Source organism: Neoarius graeffei, chromosome 4 (genome assembly GCF_027579695.1).
Source record: "Neoarius graeffei isolate fNeoGra1 chromosome 4, fNeoGra1.pri, whole genome shotgun sequence".
NCBI classification, from domain to species: Eukaryota; Metazoa; Chordata; class Actinopteri; order Siluriformes; family Ariidae; genus Neoarius; species Neoarius graeffei.
This window is the reverse complement of record NC_083572.1, coordinates 66702618-66718311: the sequence shown is the minus strand read 5'-3', so window position 1 is coordinate 66718311 and position 15694 is coordinate 66702618. Positions and strand designations below refer to the sequence as shown.

Sequence of the window (15694 nt, the reverse complement as noted above, 5' to 3'; positions counted from 1 at the left end):
GGTGCGCGATTGGAACTCCAGCGCGCTTCAGAATCCTTAACATATACAGACGCCTGGAGGCTTAAGTAACAATCTCCTCGATGTTTAGGTTCCACTTCAAATTGTCACATAAGGTGACACCTAACACTTTGTGCAAATCTACTCTTTCAAGAGGCGCACCATTGACTGTTATCTGAGGCACATCAGGGTCATTTGTGAGGAAAGAGATGCGGAGTTCCTTACATTTCTGCGAGTTAAGGTTCATGGAATTTTCTTTCGCCCAGTTTGTGATGCTGTCGAGATCTGTCTGCAAGGCAGATTGGGAGCTGCGGGGCACTACTTCAGATATAGTAACGTCATCTACGTATTTCCAGTAGCTCGATTTTAGGGGAGATCTACATGCTAGGTCATTGACCATCACGAGGAATAGTATTGGACCGAGTTTGGTTCCTTGTGGAACACCGGCATGCACAGGGGCCCACTTAGAAAGTAGCCCATCGAGCTTCACGGCTTGTCGCCTCTGCGATAAAAAGCTGCAGACCCATCTTACGATACCAGTTCTGGTGCCCATTCCCAAAAGCTTACGTAATAAACCGACTAAGGCAGGAAAAACTGTTTTGGATAAAATTGTTATTGTCTGTTACACACTGATCAACCTGTGTGACTCAGTTGTGCCTTTTGAATAGAGAATAAATGAAGAGGGAACTGAACATTAACCATTTATTGAAATTATTATAACAAGGGTGATTATAGTTACTATATGACTATAGCTACAACTGGAATGTGCTGATTCTGTTAGCGTTTGTAATTATTGTACCATGCACTATTAGATAAAATTAAAATAAAATCTAACATTGAAAATCTAGAGCAAGGTATTTTATTTTACAAATAATAACACTTCAGATATTGTTTTAATGATAATAAGTATCAATGTATAAATGATAGAGTGCAAATAGCTTTGTAACTAGATGGCCGTGGGGTTGTTGAGAAATGGAGGGCCGGGAATACCATCTAGCCCGCCGTTCAGGTTGGAGTCCTTTGAGAGTAAATGCTTTGGCTTTCGCAGCATTCTGTTCCCAAAAGCTGATGTCGGGAAAAATTCTTTACACAAAGAAGCTTTTCTTGCTTTTGTATTATTTTTTTAACTGTTCTTCCGTGTTGGGACTCTTTGGGGAAAAAGAAGGTATTCCAACACGTAGTTAACGCTAGGCCACAAATCTACACTGTCACTCCAGTCGTTTCAAGGACTTTTATATGGATGATCATAACCACTAATAAACTCTAATTTCCGCATATATCTATCCTTTGTTTCTTTCTGATGAAGATTATCCAAGTAATCCGGTAGTAGAGCTTTTTTAGCTGTAGTTTTCTTCAGACAACAGCAACGGACGTCAGACATCTTCGCTTGGCTTCAGTATGTGAACAGTATGTAACCAAAGTTCGCTTGTCCCCCAGGTCTAGGGTAGTGATGGTTGCTAATGTAAATGTGACGTCAGTGCAAGGGGTCTATACATGGACATGAATGTTATGGCAATATTGGATTTTCAGTGATTTGGTTGACCTCTTTTTTTTTTTCTGTGGTGGAATGATTGCACAGCATCTTTAATAGAAAAAATAAGAATTTGGTGCACATGTTTTAATTTATTTTTGGGTTTTCTGAAATCAACACTGGGTCAAAATTATACATACAGAGTCAAAAATATACATACACCAATGCAGATTAATTCAGTGGTGCTGAAATTTCCAAAATGTCTTTTATTTTACCAAGGCCTCTTAACTTCCTGTTAGTGATCATGATTGACTACAGCTGGTAGCATCTCTGTGCCAACATAAAAAGGGTTTGTTTGACAGCACTCATTGGCTTGACCAACACAGTACAATGGGAAGGTCCAAGGAGCTCAGTGCAGATCTGAGAAAGAGGATTGTAGATTTACACAACTCAGGAATGTCTCTTAAAGGTATTTCTAAACAACTGCAGATTCCAATATCATCAGTACAAACAATTGTATGTAAGTACAAGTTATTAGGAGGTGTAGCCATTTTCCCAAGCCATTTTGCTGGAAGAAGACCCAAACTGTCAGCCTCCGCTGAGATGAAATTGGTTCGGATGATCAGGAACAACCCAGGAATCACCAAGGCACAGGCCTGCCATGAACTGGAAGCTGGTGAAACACTGTCTACTGTAAAGTGAGTTTTACAGCACCATGGACTGAGATGCTGCTGTCCAAGAAAGAAGCCCCTGCTCCAAAATTGATACCTCAGGCTTGACTAAATTTTGCAGTTGACCACATGAAAAAAGGAAAAGCCTTCTGGAGGAAAGTTTTATGGTCAGATGAGACAAAGATTGAGTTGTATGGGCACAATTACCAGAGATATAGAGGAACACCAACTGTTAAGCATGGTGGTGGTAGCATCGTGTAGCATCAAGTGGATGAAATAATGAAGAAGGAGGACTACCTCAGAATTCTTCAGCATAATCTCAAACCATCAGAAACATGGACACAATTGGGTGTTCGAACAGAACAATGACTCAAAATGCGCATCAAAGCTGGTTGTGGACTGGATTAAGCAGGCTAACATTAAGCTTAAAACAATCTTTCGATTACGTTCATTATGTCTTATATTAAATAAGGTTAGTTTTTTCGTTTTTATCAGACATCTAGTTTTTAGGTTTGTTTACCTGACACGTTTCGACGTACGACTGTCGTCTTCCTCAGAGTGTCACCGGATATTGTTGGTGACACTGTCTACTGTAAACAAACCTAAAATCTAGATGTCTGGTAAAAAAGAAAAAACTAACCTCAAGCTTAAAACAAGCCCTGACCTCAGCCCTGTCGAAAATATGTAGACTGTGTGGGTCCGTAAACACACACATTATGCCAAGAATGACTACCAAAAGAGTCTGCTCAAGGTAAAACATAAGGGACATTTTAAACAAATATTAGGTGTGTGTGTGTATACCCTGTATGTATAATTTTGACCCTATGTTTATTCCAGAAAACCCCCACATTTTTTTCTATTAAAGATGTATGTTGTACAGTTATTCTGCCAAAGCAAAAGACCAGTTCAACGAAATCAATGAAAGCCCAATATTGACAGGACATTCATGTCCATGATGACATTCATGACAGTGTATGTAAACTTCTAACCACAACTGTGTGTGTGTGTGTGTGTGTGTGTGTGTATATATATATATATATATATATATATATAATGTGTGTATGTGTATGTACACTCACTGGCCACTTTATTAGGTACACCTAGCTAGTACCAGGTTGGAACCCCCCGCCTTCAGAACTGCCGTAATTCTTCATGGCATAGCTTCAACAAGGTGCTGGAAACATTCCTCAGAGATTTTGGTCCATCTGGAAATAATAGCATCATGCAGTTGCAGCAGATTGGTCGGTTGCACATCCATGATGCGAATCTCCCATTCTATCACATCCCAAAGGTTTGACTTACTGGATTAAGATCTGGTGACTGTGGAGGCCATTTGAGTACAGTGAACTCACTGATATGTTCAAGAAACGTTTGAGATGATTTAAGCTTTGTGACCTGGCACGTTATCCTGCTGGAAGTAGCCATCAGAAAATGGGTACACTGTGGTCATAAAGGAATGGACATAGTCAGCAACGATACTCGGGTAGGCTGTGACCTTTAAATGATGCTCAACTGGTACTAAGGGGCCCAAAGTGTGCCAAGAAAATATTCCCCACACCATTACACCACCACCACCAATCTGAACCGTTGATACAAGACAGGATGGATCCATGCTTTCATGTTGTTTATGCCAAATTCTGACCCTACCATCTGAATGTCACAGCAGAAATCGAGACTCTTCAGACCAGGCAATGTTATTCCAATCTTCTGTTGTCCAATTTTGGTGAGCCCGTGCAACTTGTAGCCTAAGTTTCTTGTTCTTAGCTGAAAGGAGTAGCACCTGGTGTGGTTTTCTCTTGCTGTAGCCCATCTGCTTCAAGGTTTGACATGTTGTGCATTCAGAGATGGTCTTCTGCGTACCTTGGTTGTAGCAAGTGGTTATTTGAGTTACTGTTGCTTTTCTATCATCTCGAACCAGTCTAGCCATTCTCCTCCAACCTCTGGTATCAACAAGGCATTTTCATCCAGAGAATTGCTGCTCACTGGATATTTTCTCTTTTTCAGACCATTCTCTGTAAACCCTAGGTTGTGCATGAAAATTCCAGTAGATCAACAGATTCTGAAATACTCAGAACAGCCTGTCTGGCACCAACAATCATGCCACGTTCAAAGTCACTTAAATCACCTTTCTTCCCCATTCTGATGCTTGGTTTGAACTTCAGCAGGTCATCTTGACCATGTTTACATGCCTAAGTGCATTGAGTTGCTGCCATGTGATTGGCTGATTTTAGATATTTGCATTAACAAGCAATTGAACAGGCACGCCCCAAAGTGGCCGGTGAGTGTATGTATGTGTGGGTGTATGGTAGAATTGATCTATGTGGCGTAAAGCTCAAACCTTGGAATAAAAGAGAAGCACCACTGAATTATAAGCTCTATGTGATGTCTATATGAATTGATGCTGATACATCTGATCGCTACAGCATGAACAGATCCATACATTTCATTCAGATATTGCACTTTCTTGAAGGGTTAGGGTCAGAAACTCGAACAACCTTTTTTTTTTTCCCCTTGAAGAAACCATGAATATGGCTAGGATTTTCTCCACAACTGAGCCTTGAAGGATTGTATTGCTTAAGCAAAAGAGTAAAATAGATTTCTTTAAGGAATGTGTTTTCAGTGTACTTTTTCCCCCCTTTTCAGTGAACCACCAACACTACCCCTCCCCAAAATGTCTATACACGGGCAAAACTAGATTGTGTGTTTCATCCATGTGCTAGCTCTGCTCAGGATAAGTTGCTGTGTGTTTAAATATGTTGAATTTTATTTCAGATCCTAATCAGCATTGGTAATCTTTTGCAAGCTACTGTATGGGTTTAAAATATGAGAAGACAGCCACTTCTAACACTGGCTGATGCTCTTATTAGATCATCATTAGAGAAAAATCATTCTCTGCACTATCTATATAATAAGCGGCAAAGTTTGTTTGTCTTGAGCTAACGTCACCGTTTCTCGATGGATTTTCACCAAATTTGGCAAGTAGGTACAGGAGATAGCCACAATTTGGCAGAACTCAGAAATTCCATATTTGGACCCCAGGGGTTCCCTGGTGGGCCCCTGGGTGGTGGATGTTTGGATTTTTGTTTGTCTTGGGTTAACATGACCATTTCTCGACGGATCTTCACCAAATTTGACATGGAAGTCTGGGGACAACCCAGAATTTTGCAAAACCCGGGCAACGCCAGGTAACCTGCTAGACTATATAATAAGTGGCAAAGTCTGTTTGTTTGTCTTGAGCTAACGTCGCTATTTCTCAACGGATTTTCACCAAATTTGGCAAGTAGGTCCGGGGATGACTCAGAGTTTTGCAGATATAAACGAAATTCATGTACAGGCCCCAGGGGGTCCCTGGTGGGCCCCTGGGTGGTGGATGTTTGGATTTTTGTTTGTCTTGGATTAACATGACCATTTCTCGATGGATTGTCACCAAATTTGACATGGAAGTCTGGGGGCAACCCAGAATTTTGCAAAACCTGGGCAATGCTGGTTAACCTGCTAGTAACAAATAAAGTAATACAACCCCAATTCCCAAAAAGTTGGGATGCTGTGTAAAATGTAAATAAAAACAGAATGCAACGAATTGCAATGATTTCCTTTTTGACCTATATTCAGTTGAATACAATATAAAGACAAGATATTTATTGCTCCAAAAATGTTGAGACAGGGGCATGTTTACCACTGTTCCATCACCTTTTCTTTTAACAACACTCGGTAAGCGTTTGGAAACTGAGGAGACTAATTGCTGAAGTTTTGAACATGAAATTCTTTCCCATTTTTGCTTGAGATATGACTTAAGTTGCTCAACAGTCCAGGGTCTGTCTTGTTGTATTTTGCGTTTCATAATGCCACACGTTTTCAATGCGAGACAGGCGAGCCAGTTTTGCACGGTGTCCCAACTTTTTTGGAATTGGGGTTGTATTTCCATCACTGCAGAATGGTTTTCGTAGTGGATCACTTTTCTTTTCAAACCTCTCAAACTGGTCAATTAAACCAAACTTCAGAAATCTCATACACACAGCACTTCTCTTTTGAGTAAATAAGCACAGTTATTGAAAGAATAGCATTTCCTGAATATTGTTGCAAGTAGGACTGTTGAATATGGTTGAAATTTCACACACACACACACACACACACACACACACATATATATATATATATATATATATATATATATATATATATATATATAATTTATGCATCAGCTGTACAAATTGCTTCCTGTCTGATACTAATAAAAGGACAGCAGGAAAGAAAGGAGCACAGACTGTTAGACTGTAATTATATAACGGAGCACTGTCACTGTTTTTGGATGGGTTTGAGTGGCATGCTTTCTGATGGGGCAGAGCTGCGATTATAGCAGGGTTGCATTTCTCTTCTGATATGATGGCAATACAGTGATATGATTAATGCCAACACGTATTACAAAGGGCAAACCTCTCTCTCTCTCTCTCTCTCTCTCTCTCTCTCAGCTCTTTTCACAGAAGTTCCTCATGACATCATCAGTCAGACTGGTCAGGATGTGGAAATGGCATGCTCCTTCAGAGGCGCAGGCTCTTCATCAGTCTCGTTGGAGATCCAGTGGTGGTATCTGCGGTATCGTAAGGAATGGTCTGAGAAACCTGCCTGGACAGCCAATCAGGTCAGCCTTTTCTGTAGAATCGACATTAGTGCAGTTGTTCAATATATTTTTAGGGTTAATCAAGCAGATATGGCTTGATAAAATCCAAAACCAAAGACCTTTTTTTGTATTTATACAGTGAATTTTTGGATTTATACATTTCAGTAAATATTGTATATTTGTTTTCCATTGTGCACACTTGAAGATTCCATAGATTGAAGATGTGTCTCATGCAATATGATATACAAAATCATTAAAGTCTTGATTGCGCTTATACTTCGTGAAAGATTAATAAAAAGTAAAATCTGCACTGCCATTGTGTTCCTGACATAGAGAGTAATAACCCATGAAGCCTAGTAGGAGCCACTGCATTCCCCAATTACTGATTATTGCCCAGAATATGGGATCGTTGCATGCTGTCTGGTTCTCCCTAAATGTATGAACAGCAGCCAGCTGGTGTCCTGCTGTACTAACACAATGTAATTAGTAGAATCAGCAAAGAGGAAACAGCTTTAGAGTACCCCCCTCAGACTGAAATACTTGTCATACATTGTTTTCCTGATATGTTGCCTTCTGTGCTATATTTATCTGGTACAGTATCATTCATAATCTTTTTCATTTTTCTCCCATTTATTCATTTTTCTCCTTCTCATTACAGGTTGTTCCCATTGAGGAATTGACAAGAGATGCTACTAAAATAAGTGTGAGTGTTGAATGTCAATACTGAATGACAGATATAAATGACTCAGTGTCATTTATATCTGTCAAACGAGACGTTTAAGTCGTTATCCTCATGTATTCCAAAATATCCATAAAACATCAAATTCTATTAATCACCTCCTTTTTGTATGGTTTGCATGTAGCTCATGACTTACAAACTGCATCTGAGATGCAGAAATGAACCCTAAATCTGCTTGTGACTTGATATAATTTCGATGTCCAAGAATACTCTAGTATTATTTAGCAAAATGATATGTAAAGTGATACTCTAATGCTAAACATATGGGGAAATTCTATAGTTCTATCTAAACACTTTCTAGAACCTATACAAACATTTTATGTAATGGTGGTTTTCTGCAAACCACTATGAAAAACTGATAAAATTATAATTATAGACTTGCACATACAGTAATTATAAAAGTACACCCACAGTTAATCCTCCCATGAAGAGAATAACAGCACTGAGCCCCCTCTTGTAATGTCTCATAAAATTTTAACAAGGCTTAAGACACTTGTAAAGGGATATCTTTCATTTGCAACAAGCTCATAATTTCAAGCTTATTTTAATTCTTAAGTATATGCATGTGAACTGTCCAATTCTGTGTTCCATTCCAGTGTTGATTTTGATGTGTTCAAAGTTGATCATTTTTTCCATCTGTTGGCAAATCTTAGCTTCTTGGCAAAATCAATCAGGTTTTAGGCAAAGTTATATTTATTTTTACAGAACTCGTAATGCAGTCTATCTTTATAAGAGTAACAGGACCACTTGCTGCAAAACAGTTCAAAAGCATCAGTGATCTATCACCATATTTGATAATGGGGGTTCTTGAGACCTTTCTTTCTACAGAATCCCCATTTCATCTGATCTGTTGAAACATGTCAGAGTTCAGCATTTTTATCCCCCGCTGACCAAAAGGCCCGAAGGGGGATTATGTTGTGGTGATGTCCGTTTGTCTGTCTGTCTGTCCGTCCGTCCCGGGAAGGGTACTCCCCTTCTGAAATCAACTCCTCTCACAATTTTTGGAGGAATTTTACAGAACTTGACAGGATTCTTTATGTGTTGGTAATACGCATATTGCAATTTCGTTCAATTCAGTCACATTTTACCAGAGTTATGGCATAGTTGCCAGCGGGGGATATTGTGCTCTCAGAGCACTTTTGTTTATTTTTATTTGTCCAACCAATTCAAAACGGCTCATTGTGGAGGCTGTCTATACATTCAGGCCAACTCCTTTGTTGATGAAAGCTCTTTAATTGTCACAACGGTAATGAATAACAAAGGACATGGTCAAAGGTAGTAGTTAAAGTCCTGAATTTAAATCAGGAATTTATAGACTGAAAATAATTTATAATTTAACATGCCAATATATTTATTTTAAATATTCTCTTCTAGGAGTTTTGGTATCTTGTTTACACTATATGGTCAAAAATTTCTGGCTACCTGACCATCACATCCATATGTGGGCCTTCCCCAAACTTTTCTATAAGAATGTCTTTGTATGATAAACTTTATTCATCCCTCGGTGTGTGTATAAAAATAAAAAAGTTGTGAAGGCCATGTACGTAACATGCACAACAAAATAAGAATGCAACTTGAATAAGAGTAGTACTTCACCTGAAGCAGAAATATTGCAGTACTAAAATACTGGCAACTGTAGGAAAAATATTGCACCAGGTAGTGAATGTTATTGCACAGCATAACTTAAATAATGAAGCTGGAATACGTGTGTAAAGTAACCATAAAATAACCCAAACCACCCCCCACCCCCCAGGCTATGAACATAATTGTACACAACAATTATGAGGGTGAGACTTAAATAAGAAAATACTTGCAAATGAAAAGGATATTGTACCAAATAGTAATATTATTGCACAGTATAAGTAGATGATAGTGATGAGATGTGAATAAAGTTACAAAAAGGTGATAGTAACATTGAAAAACAGTGCTACATTACATCAGGCTGTGGTTGAAGAGCCTGGCAGCATTTGGGATGAAGGACTGTGGGTGCAGCAGTCTGCTGCTGAAGGAGCTGCTCAGAGCACCAACAGTCTCGTGTAGGGGGTGAGAGGTGTTGTCCGTGATTGACATTATAGCTTAGCTAATGTCCTCCTCTCACACACCTCCTCAATGGATTCCAGAGGGCAGTCCAGGACAGAGCTGGCCCTTTTCACCAGCTTGTTAAGCCTTTCCTGCCTCTCTCAGAGCTTCCACATCCCCAACAGACCACTGCGAAGAAGATAGCAGATGCTACCACAGTGTCACAGAATGTCCTCAACAGTGTCTTGCACACTCCAAAAGACCTCAGTCTCCCTCCTCAGCAGGTGGAGATGACTTTGACCCTTCTTGTACAAAATATCTGTTTTGGTAGTCCAGTTTATCGTTAAGGTGAACACCCAGGTATTTATGTTCCCTCATGATCTTAATGCCCGAACCCAGGATGTTCACTGGTGTAATCTGTGGTGCTCTCCTGTGGAAATCAATCACCAACTCCCTTGTTTTCCTGGTGCTGATGTGGAGGTTGTTATTTCCACACCAGTTGACAAAGTCATTGATGACCCCCCTGTATTCCTGTTTATTCCCCTCTGACACACGTCCAACAATGGCTGTATTGTCGGAGAACTTCTGGAGATGGCAGGTGTGTATGTGTGTTGTATCCAAAGTCTGAGGTGTACAGGGGAAGGGGGAGAGTACTGTACCCTGGGGGCTCCTGTGCTGCAGACTACTATGTCACTGCTGCAGACTACACAGTCACGAAGTCTGACATACTGTGGTTTGTTAGTGAGGTAGTTGATGGTCCATGCAGCCAGGTGAGCTGGAATTGACTGTCACCTGGCTGCATGGACCATCGACTACCTCACTAACAGACCACAGTATGTCAGACTTGCTGTAGAATTAATTAGAATTATAATTAACTTATTTATTAATTAGAATTGATTACTAAATTACTGTAATTATTAATTACAGTAATTGCTGTAGAATTACAGCAGTATGCTGTAGAATTAAAATTTCCTTTCACTGGAACTAAGAGGCCCAAATCCGTTCCAACATGACAATGCCCCTGTGCCCAAAGCGAGGTCCATGAAGACATGGTTTGCCAAGTTTGGAGTAAAAGATCTCGAGTGGTCTGCACAGAGCCCTGACCTCAACCCCACTGAACAGATTTGGGATTAACTGGAAATGACAGCTGTGTCCCAGGCCTCCTCACCAAACATCAGTGCCTGACCACACTAATGCTCTTGTGGCTGAAGTCCCACAATCATGTTTCAAAATCTGGTGGAAAGTCTTCCCAGAAGAGTGGAGGTTATAACAGCAAAGGGGGGCTAAATCTGTTATGGGATGTTCAACAAACACATATGGGTGTGATGGTGTCTAATATCTTTTGGCCATATCATGTATACAGTACACTGCATGTTTTTGATAAAATATATTTTTGTTGGAGGAAAGATAAATAGATTATTGAACTGTTTGAATGGAAAATTTAAATAATATGCAAATACTTTTGCCCAATCTGTTGAGTGGTGCCAATGAATAAGTTGGTTGTATCTTAACAATGACAGGTGACCAACACTATATTCACAGAATTCATCTGTTCTGTGCTTTTAGATTTTAACAGTCCTGTTTGGTCTTTACTTTCATTTTGAAAACTTGATTTTAAATTTGGATATGTTTGAGGAGAAATTATTTAGAATGCCACTTTCAAGGTCTTGTTTCATATTTCTGTAAAGGTGGTAAAAGTGGCTGGCAGCAACATCTCTCATCGTCTTCGCCTGTCAAACGTTAAACCTTCAGACGAAGGCATATATGAGTGTAGAGTGATCGACTTCAGCAACAACCGCATACAGCACCACAGAGTGCGAGCTTACTTGCAGGTACAGCCGCCAGGCCCTGACTCACAGCTCCACCAGGAGGAAAATCTGCACAGCGAAGAGAAGAATCTTCACCATGGAAAAGTTCATTTGCACAAGGGAGACAGTCAGGTCAGAATGAGAGATAAGAACAATAACCGAGACCAAGAGCTGCATCATGGAGACTATATGCTTCATCAGATTGATCATCACAAGAGTCATCATGGGCTTCAGGCAAATGAAGGAGGGGAGAAGGACTCACCTTCTGCTCTACATCATGGAGATCATAGCCGAAGGGAGCGTCAGCATCTCCATGAAGGGAAAAACCATCAGGTGATCAAACACACACAGGCAAGCAAGAAAAGGGAAACAAAAAGTCACCTGTCAGATATGAAAGGGCATAAAGAATATGCTACAGAGTTACATTCCACAGACTGTCCAACCAATGACTGTGTGCTGTAGAGCAGTGCAGAGAAAAACAAGCATACAAAAGGAGAACATGAATTAAAGACTTTTCCAAGTGTTGTGAGAAGACAGAACAAGGAAGTAGAAGAGGATGAAGGGAAAGTCAGTGAAAGGTGTGCATGTAAAAGTATCGTCATGTGAACGTTCATTAATTTCAAAGAGAAATGTTTGTTAGTTTATTTTGTACCAAAAGTGTGAAAACAACATTAAATGATCTACAAGAAAAACTTTAACTGTCAAAATCTGAACAAAAGATCCTGCAAATACAAACAATAAGAATACAATAAGACTAAATGACTAAAACAAGATTAAATTACAGTTAATGCTTCTGGAAATTTTATTTTATTTTTACTTTAAGAGCATTTTTCCCAGATGGGTCATAGAAGAAGGAAAAAGATTCAAGTACCTCTTGGCCAACTGGAATTTACCAGAGTGATCTGGCAAAATATTTAAAAAGAGCCTATTGATCATTAATAGTTGATATCAGTTACATCTGTAGTAGCCTATATAGAAATGACGTACTGTATAAGGGCAAAATACCTGTAGCTAATTGTATGATATTATATGATATTATCCTGTTTAGCTGCTTTGTACCACAATTTTATTCACTATATTCCATTATACGACAGCGCTATTGAGTTCTTTAATCTGATTGGTCAGAAGGTGTTCAGGAACAACACACAACATATTGTGCTATTATGTGAAAATAATACACACTGGGGTGATGTGATACAACCCAAGTGGATTATTTTCATATAAAAGCACAGAGTGCATTATTCCACTTATACCACAGCAATTTGTCAACAATTACTAATTTTTATCCCCCACTGGCCAAAAGGCCCAAAGGGACATTATGTCATGGTGATTTCTTTCCTTCCTTCCGTCCGTCTGTCCGCCCGCCCATCCGTCCCAGGAAGGGTGCTCACCTTCTGAAATCAACTCCTCTCACAATTTTTGGAGGAATTTCACAAAACTTGGCAGGATTCTTTGTTCTATGTCGGTAATACGCATATTGTAATTTTGTTAAATTGAGTCAATAATTTGACAATTTCATGAGTGTGTGTTTTCCTTCTGAAATCAACTCCTTTCACAATTTGTGGAGGAATTTCGCCAAACTTGCCAAAAGGCATTGTTTTATGTCGGTAGTACGCATATTGTTATTTTATTCAATTCGGACGCATTTTACCAGAGTTGTGGCCTTTGATTAACAACCTTGTACTTTCAACCTTGTACTTTCACAGTTTCATGAAGGTGTGCTTGCCTTCTGACATCCACTCCTCTCACAATTTTTGGACGAATTTCTTGAAGCTTGGCCAAAGGCCTTGTTATATGACAGTAATACGCATATTGCAATTTCATTTCGTTTGTGAAAATTTTACCAGAGTTTTGACCCTTGACTAACTTGTACTTTGACAATTTCATGAGGGTGTACATTCTTCTGAAATCAACTCTTCTCACAGTTTGTGGAGAATTTTCACCAAACTTGGCAAAAGGCTTTGTTATCTGACAGTTATACACGTATTGAAATTTCGTTTAATTTGGGCCAATTTTACCAGAGTTATGCCCTTGATTATTAACAAATTTGTACATTGGCAATTTCATCAAGGTGTGCTTGCTTTCTGAAATCAACTTCCCTCACAATTTTTATTATCCCCTGCTGGCTGAAAGGCCCGAAGAGGGATTATGTTGTGGCAATGTCCATCCGTCCATCCATCCCAGGAAGGGTACTCACCTTCTAAAATCAACTCCCCTCACAATTTTTGGAGGAATTTCACGAAATTTGGCAGGATTGTTTGTTATATGTCGATAATACACCATATTGCAATTTTGTTCAATTCAGGTGCATTTTACCAGAGTTATGGCATAGTTGCCAGCGGGGGATATTGTGCTCTCGGAGCACTCTTGTTTTTAATGAATTTAATTTATTAATGAACAGTGTAATTTATTAATGAACAATACTTGTTCACTTGTAAAGGTTTATTGTTAGATTAATATTGTGGAACATCCATGAGACAAGAGAGTTCCTAAACCAATTGTTCATGTTAGAGCTGGAATTACTGTGCTGTGCAGTTGTACATAAATAATGCATGCCTTCTGACCAATCAGATTCGAGAATTCAGCTGTGCTGTGGTATCAGTTTCTACAACAGCAGGGCTCTGACAGTTGTCTCATCTTCCACAACATTAAATTCAACTATGAACAGTTAAAGAACATTTACGTGTCATTCATTCATGCATTAAAAATTGTAATTGAATTTAAAATTGATATTGTTAGAGTTGTTTGTAGTATAAGAGGAATAAAAGATGTGCTGCTTATATAGGACATTTCACGTCTGGCTGCATCACACCACCTCAGTCTGAAACTTATTTTCCTAAAACAGCATGTGGTGTTTTGTTTTTTTGTTTTTGTTTTTTTATTCCATATGAACTATTCTCAAAAGACATGAATAATGCCTCAGAGCAAGAAAGCACAAGAAAGAACACTATATACCAAGCTAAAAATGACCATAGATACAAGATCTGTTTAGATGATTTCGCTGACTACATTTTAACTGCTGTCCAGCTAGATGGTGTGACAACACCCCTATTACCACGTACACTCACCGGCCACTTTATTAGGAACACCCTCACACCTGCTGTACAGCAGCACAGTGCATGATTTATGCAGATACAAATCAAGAGCTTCAGTTAATGTTCACTTCAAACATCAGAATGGGAAAAATTGTGATCTCTGTGACTTTCACTGTGGCATGGATGTTGGTGCCAGATGGACTGCTTTGAGTATCTCAGAAACTGTTGATCTGGGGTTTTCACGCACAACAGTGTCTAGAGTTTACACAAAATGGTGCGAAAAACAAAAAGCATTGAGTGAGTGATAGTTTTGTGCGTGGAAACAAATGCCTTGTTGCTAAGAAAGGTCAGAGGAAAATGGTCAGATTGGTTTGAGCTGCCAGGAAGGATATAGCAACTCTTAACAACTGTGGTGAGCAGAAAAGCATCTCAGCATGCAACAGCAGAAGACCACACTGGGTTCCACTCCTACAGCCAAGAACAGGAATCTTAGAACCAACAAGAAGTTCCTTTTAAAGTGGCCGGTAAGTGTATGTGTGCATCTGCAAATAAGGCAGTAGCTAATAAAATTAAAGTTAATTCTGTTAACAGTGCTCATACACTCACTGAGCACTTTATTTGGAACACCTATACTCATTCATGCAATTATCTAATCAGCCAATCACGTGGCAGCAGTGCAATACATAAAATCATGCAGATGCAGTCCAGCAGCTTTGGGTAATGTTCACATCAACAATCAGAATGGGGAGAAAATGTTCTCATTATCTCTAGCCGCTTTATCCTTCTACAGGGTTGCAGGCAAGCTGGAGTCTATCCCAGCTGACTACGGGCGAAAGGCGGGGTACACCCTGGACAAGTCGCCAGGTCATCACAGGGCTGACACGTAGACACAGACAACCATTCACACTCACATTCACACCTACGGTCAATTTAGAGTCACCAGTTAACCTAACCTGCATGTCTTTGGACTGTGGGGGAAACCAGAGCACCCGGAGGAAACCCACGCGGACATGGGGAGAACATGCAAACTCCACACAGAAAGGCCCTCGCCGGCCACAGGGCTCGAACCCGGACCTTCTTGCTGTGAGGCGACAGCGCTAACCACTACACCACCGTGCCGCCCGGGAGAAAATGTTATCTCGGTGATTTTGACCGTAGCATGATTGTTGGTGCCAGATGAGCTGCTTTGAGTATTTCTAGAACTGCCGATCTCCTGGGATTTTCACACACAACAGTCTCTAGAGTGTATTCAGAATGGTGGGGGGAGGACATCAAGTGAGTACCCACAGAACTGCCAGAAACACCTTGCTGATGAGCGAGCTCAGACAAAAATAGC

General features: G+C 39.8%; 1 protein-coding gene across 1 annotated transcript in view; it reads left to right on the top strand.

Annotated features, from left to right (window-relative positions):
* vstm2l (V-set and transmembrane domain containing 2 like) overlaps positions 1 to 14049 on the top strand; it is a 37445-nt gene extending 23396 nt beyond the window's left edge. Inside the window, exons 2-4 of the mRNA XM_060919508.1 lie at positions 6609 to 6778; positions 7416 to 7460; positions 11204 to 14049. Of these exons, the coding sequence (XP_060775491.1) occupies positions 6609 to 6778; positions 7416 to 7460; positions 11204 to 11785 (797 nt within the window). The 3' untranslated portion in view covers positions 11786 to 14049. The remainder of the gene's footprint in view (positions 1 to 6608; positions 6779 to 7415; positions 7461 to 11203) is intronic.
* The last annotated feature ends 1645 nt before the right edge of the window (positions 14050 to 15694 follow it).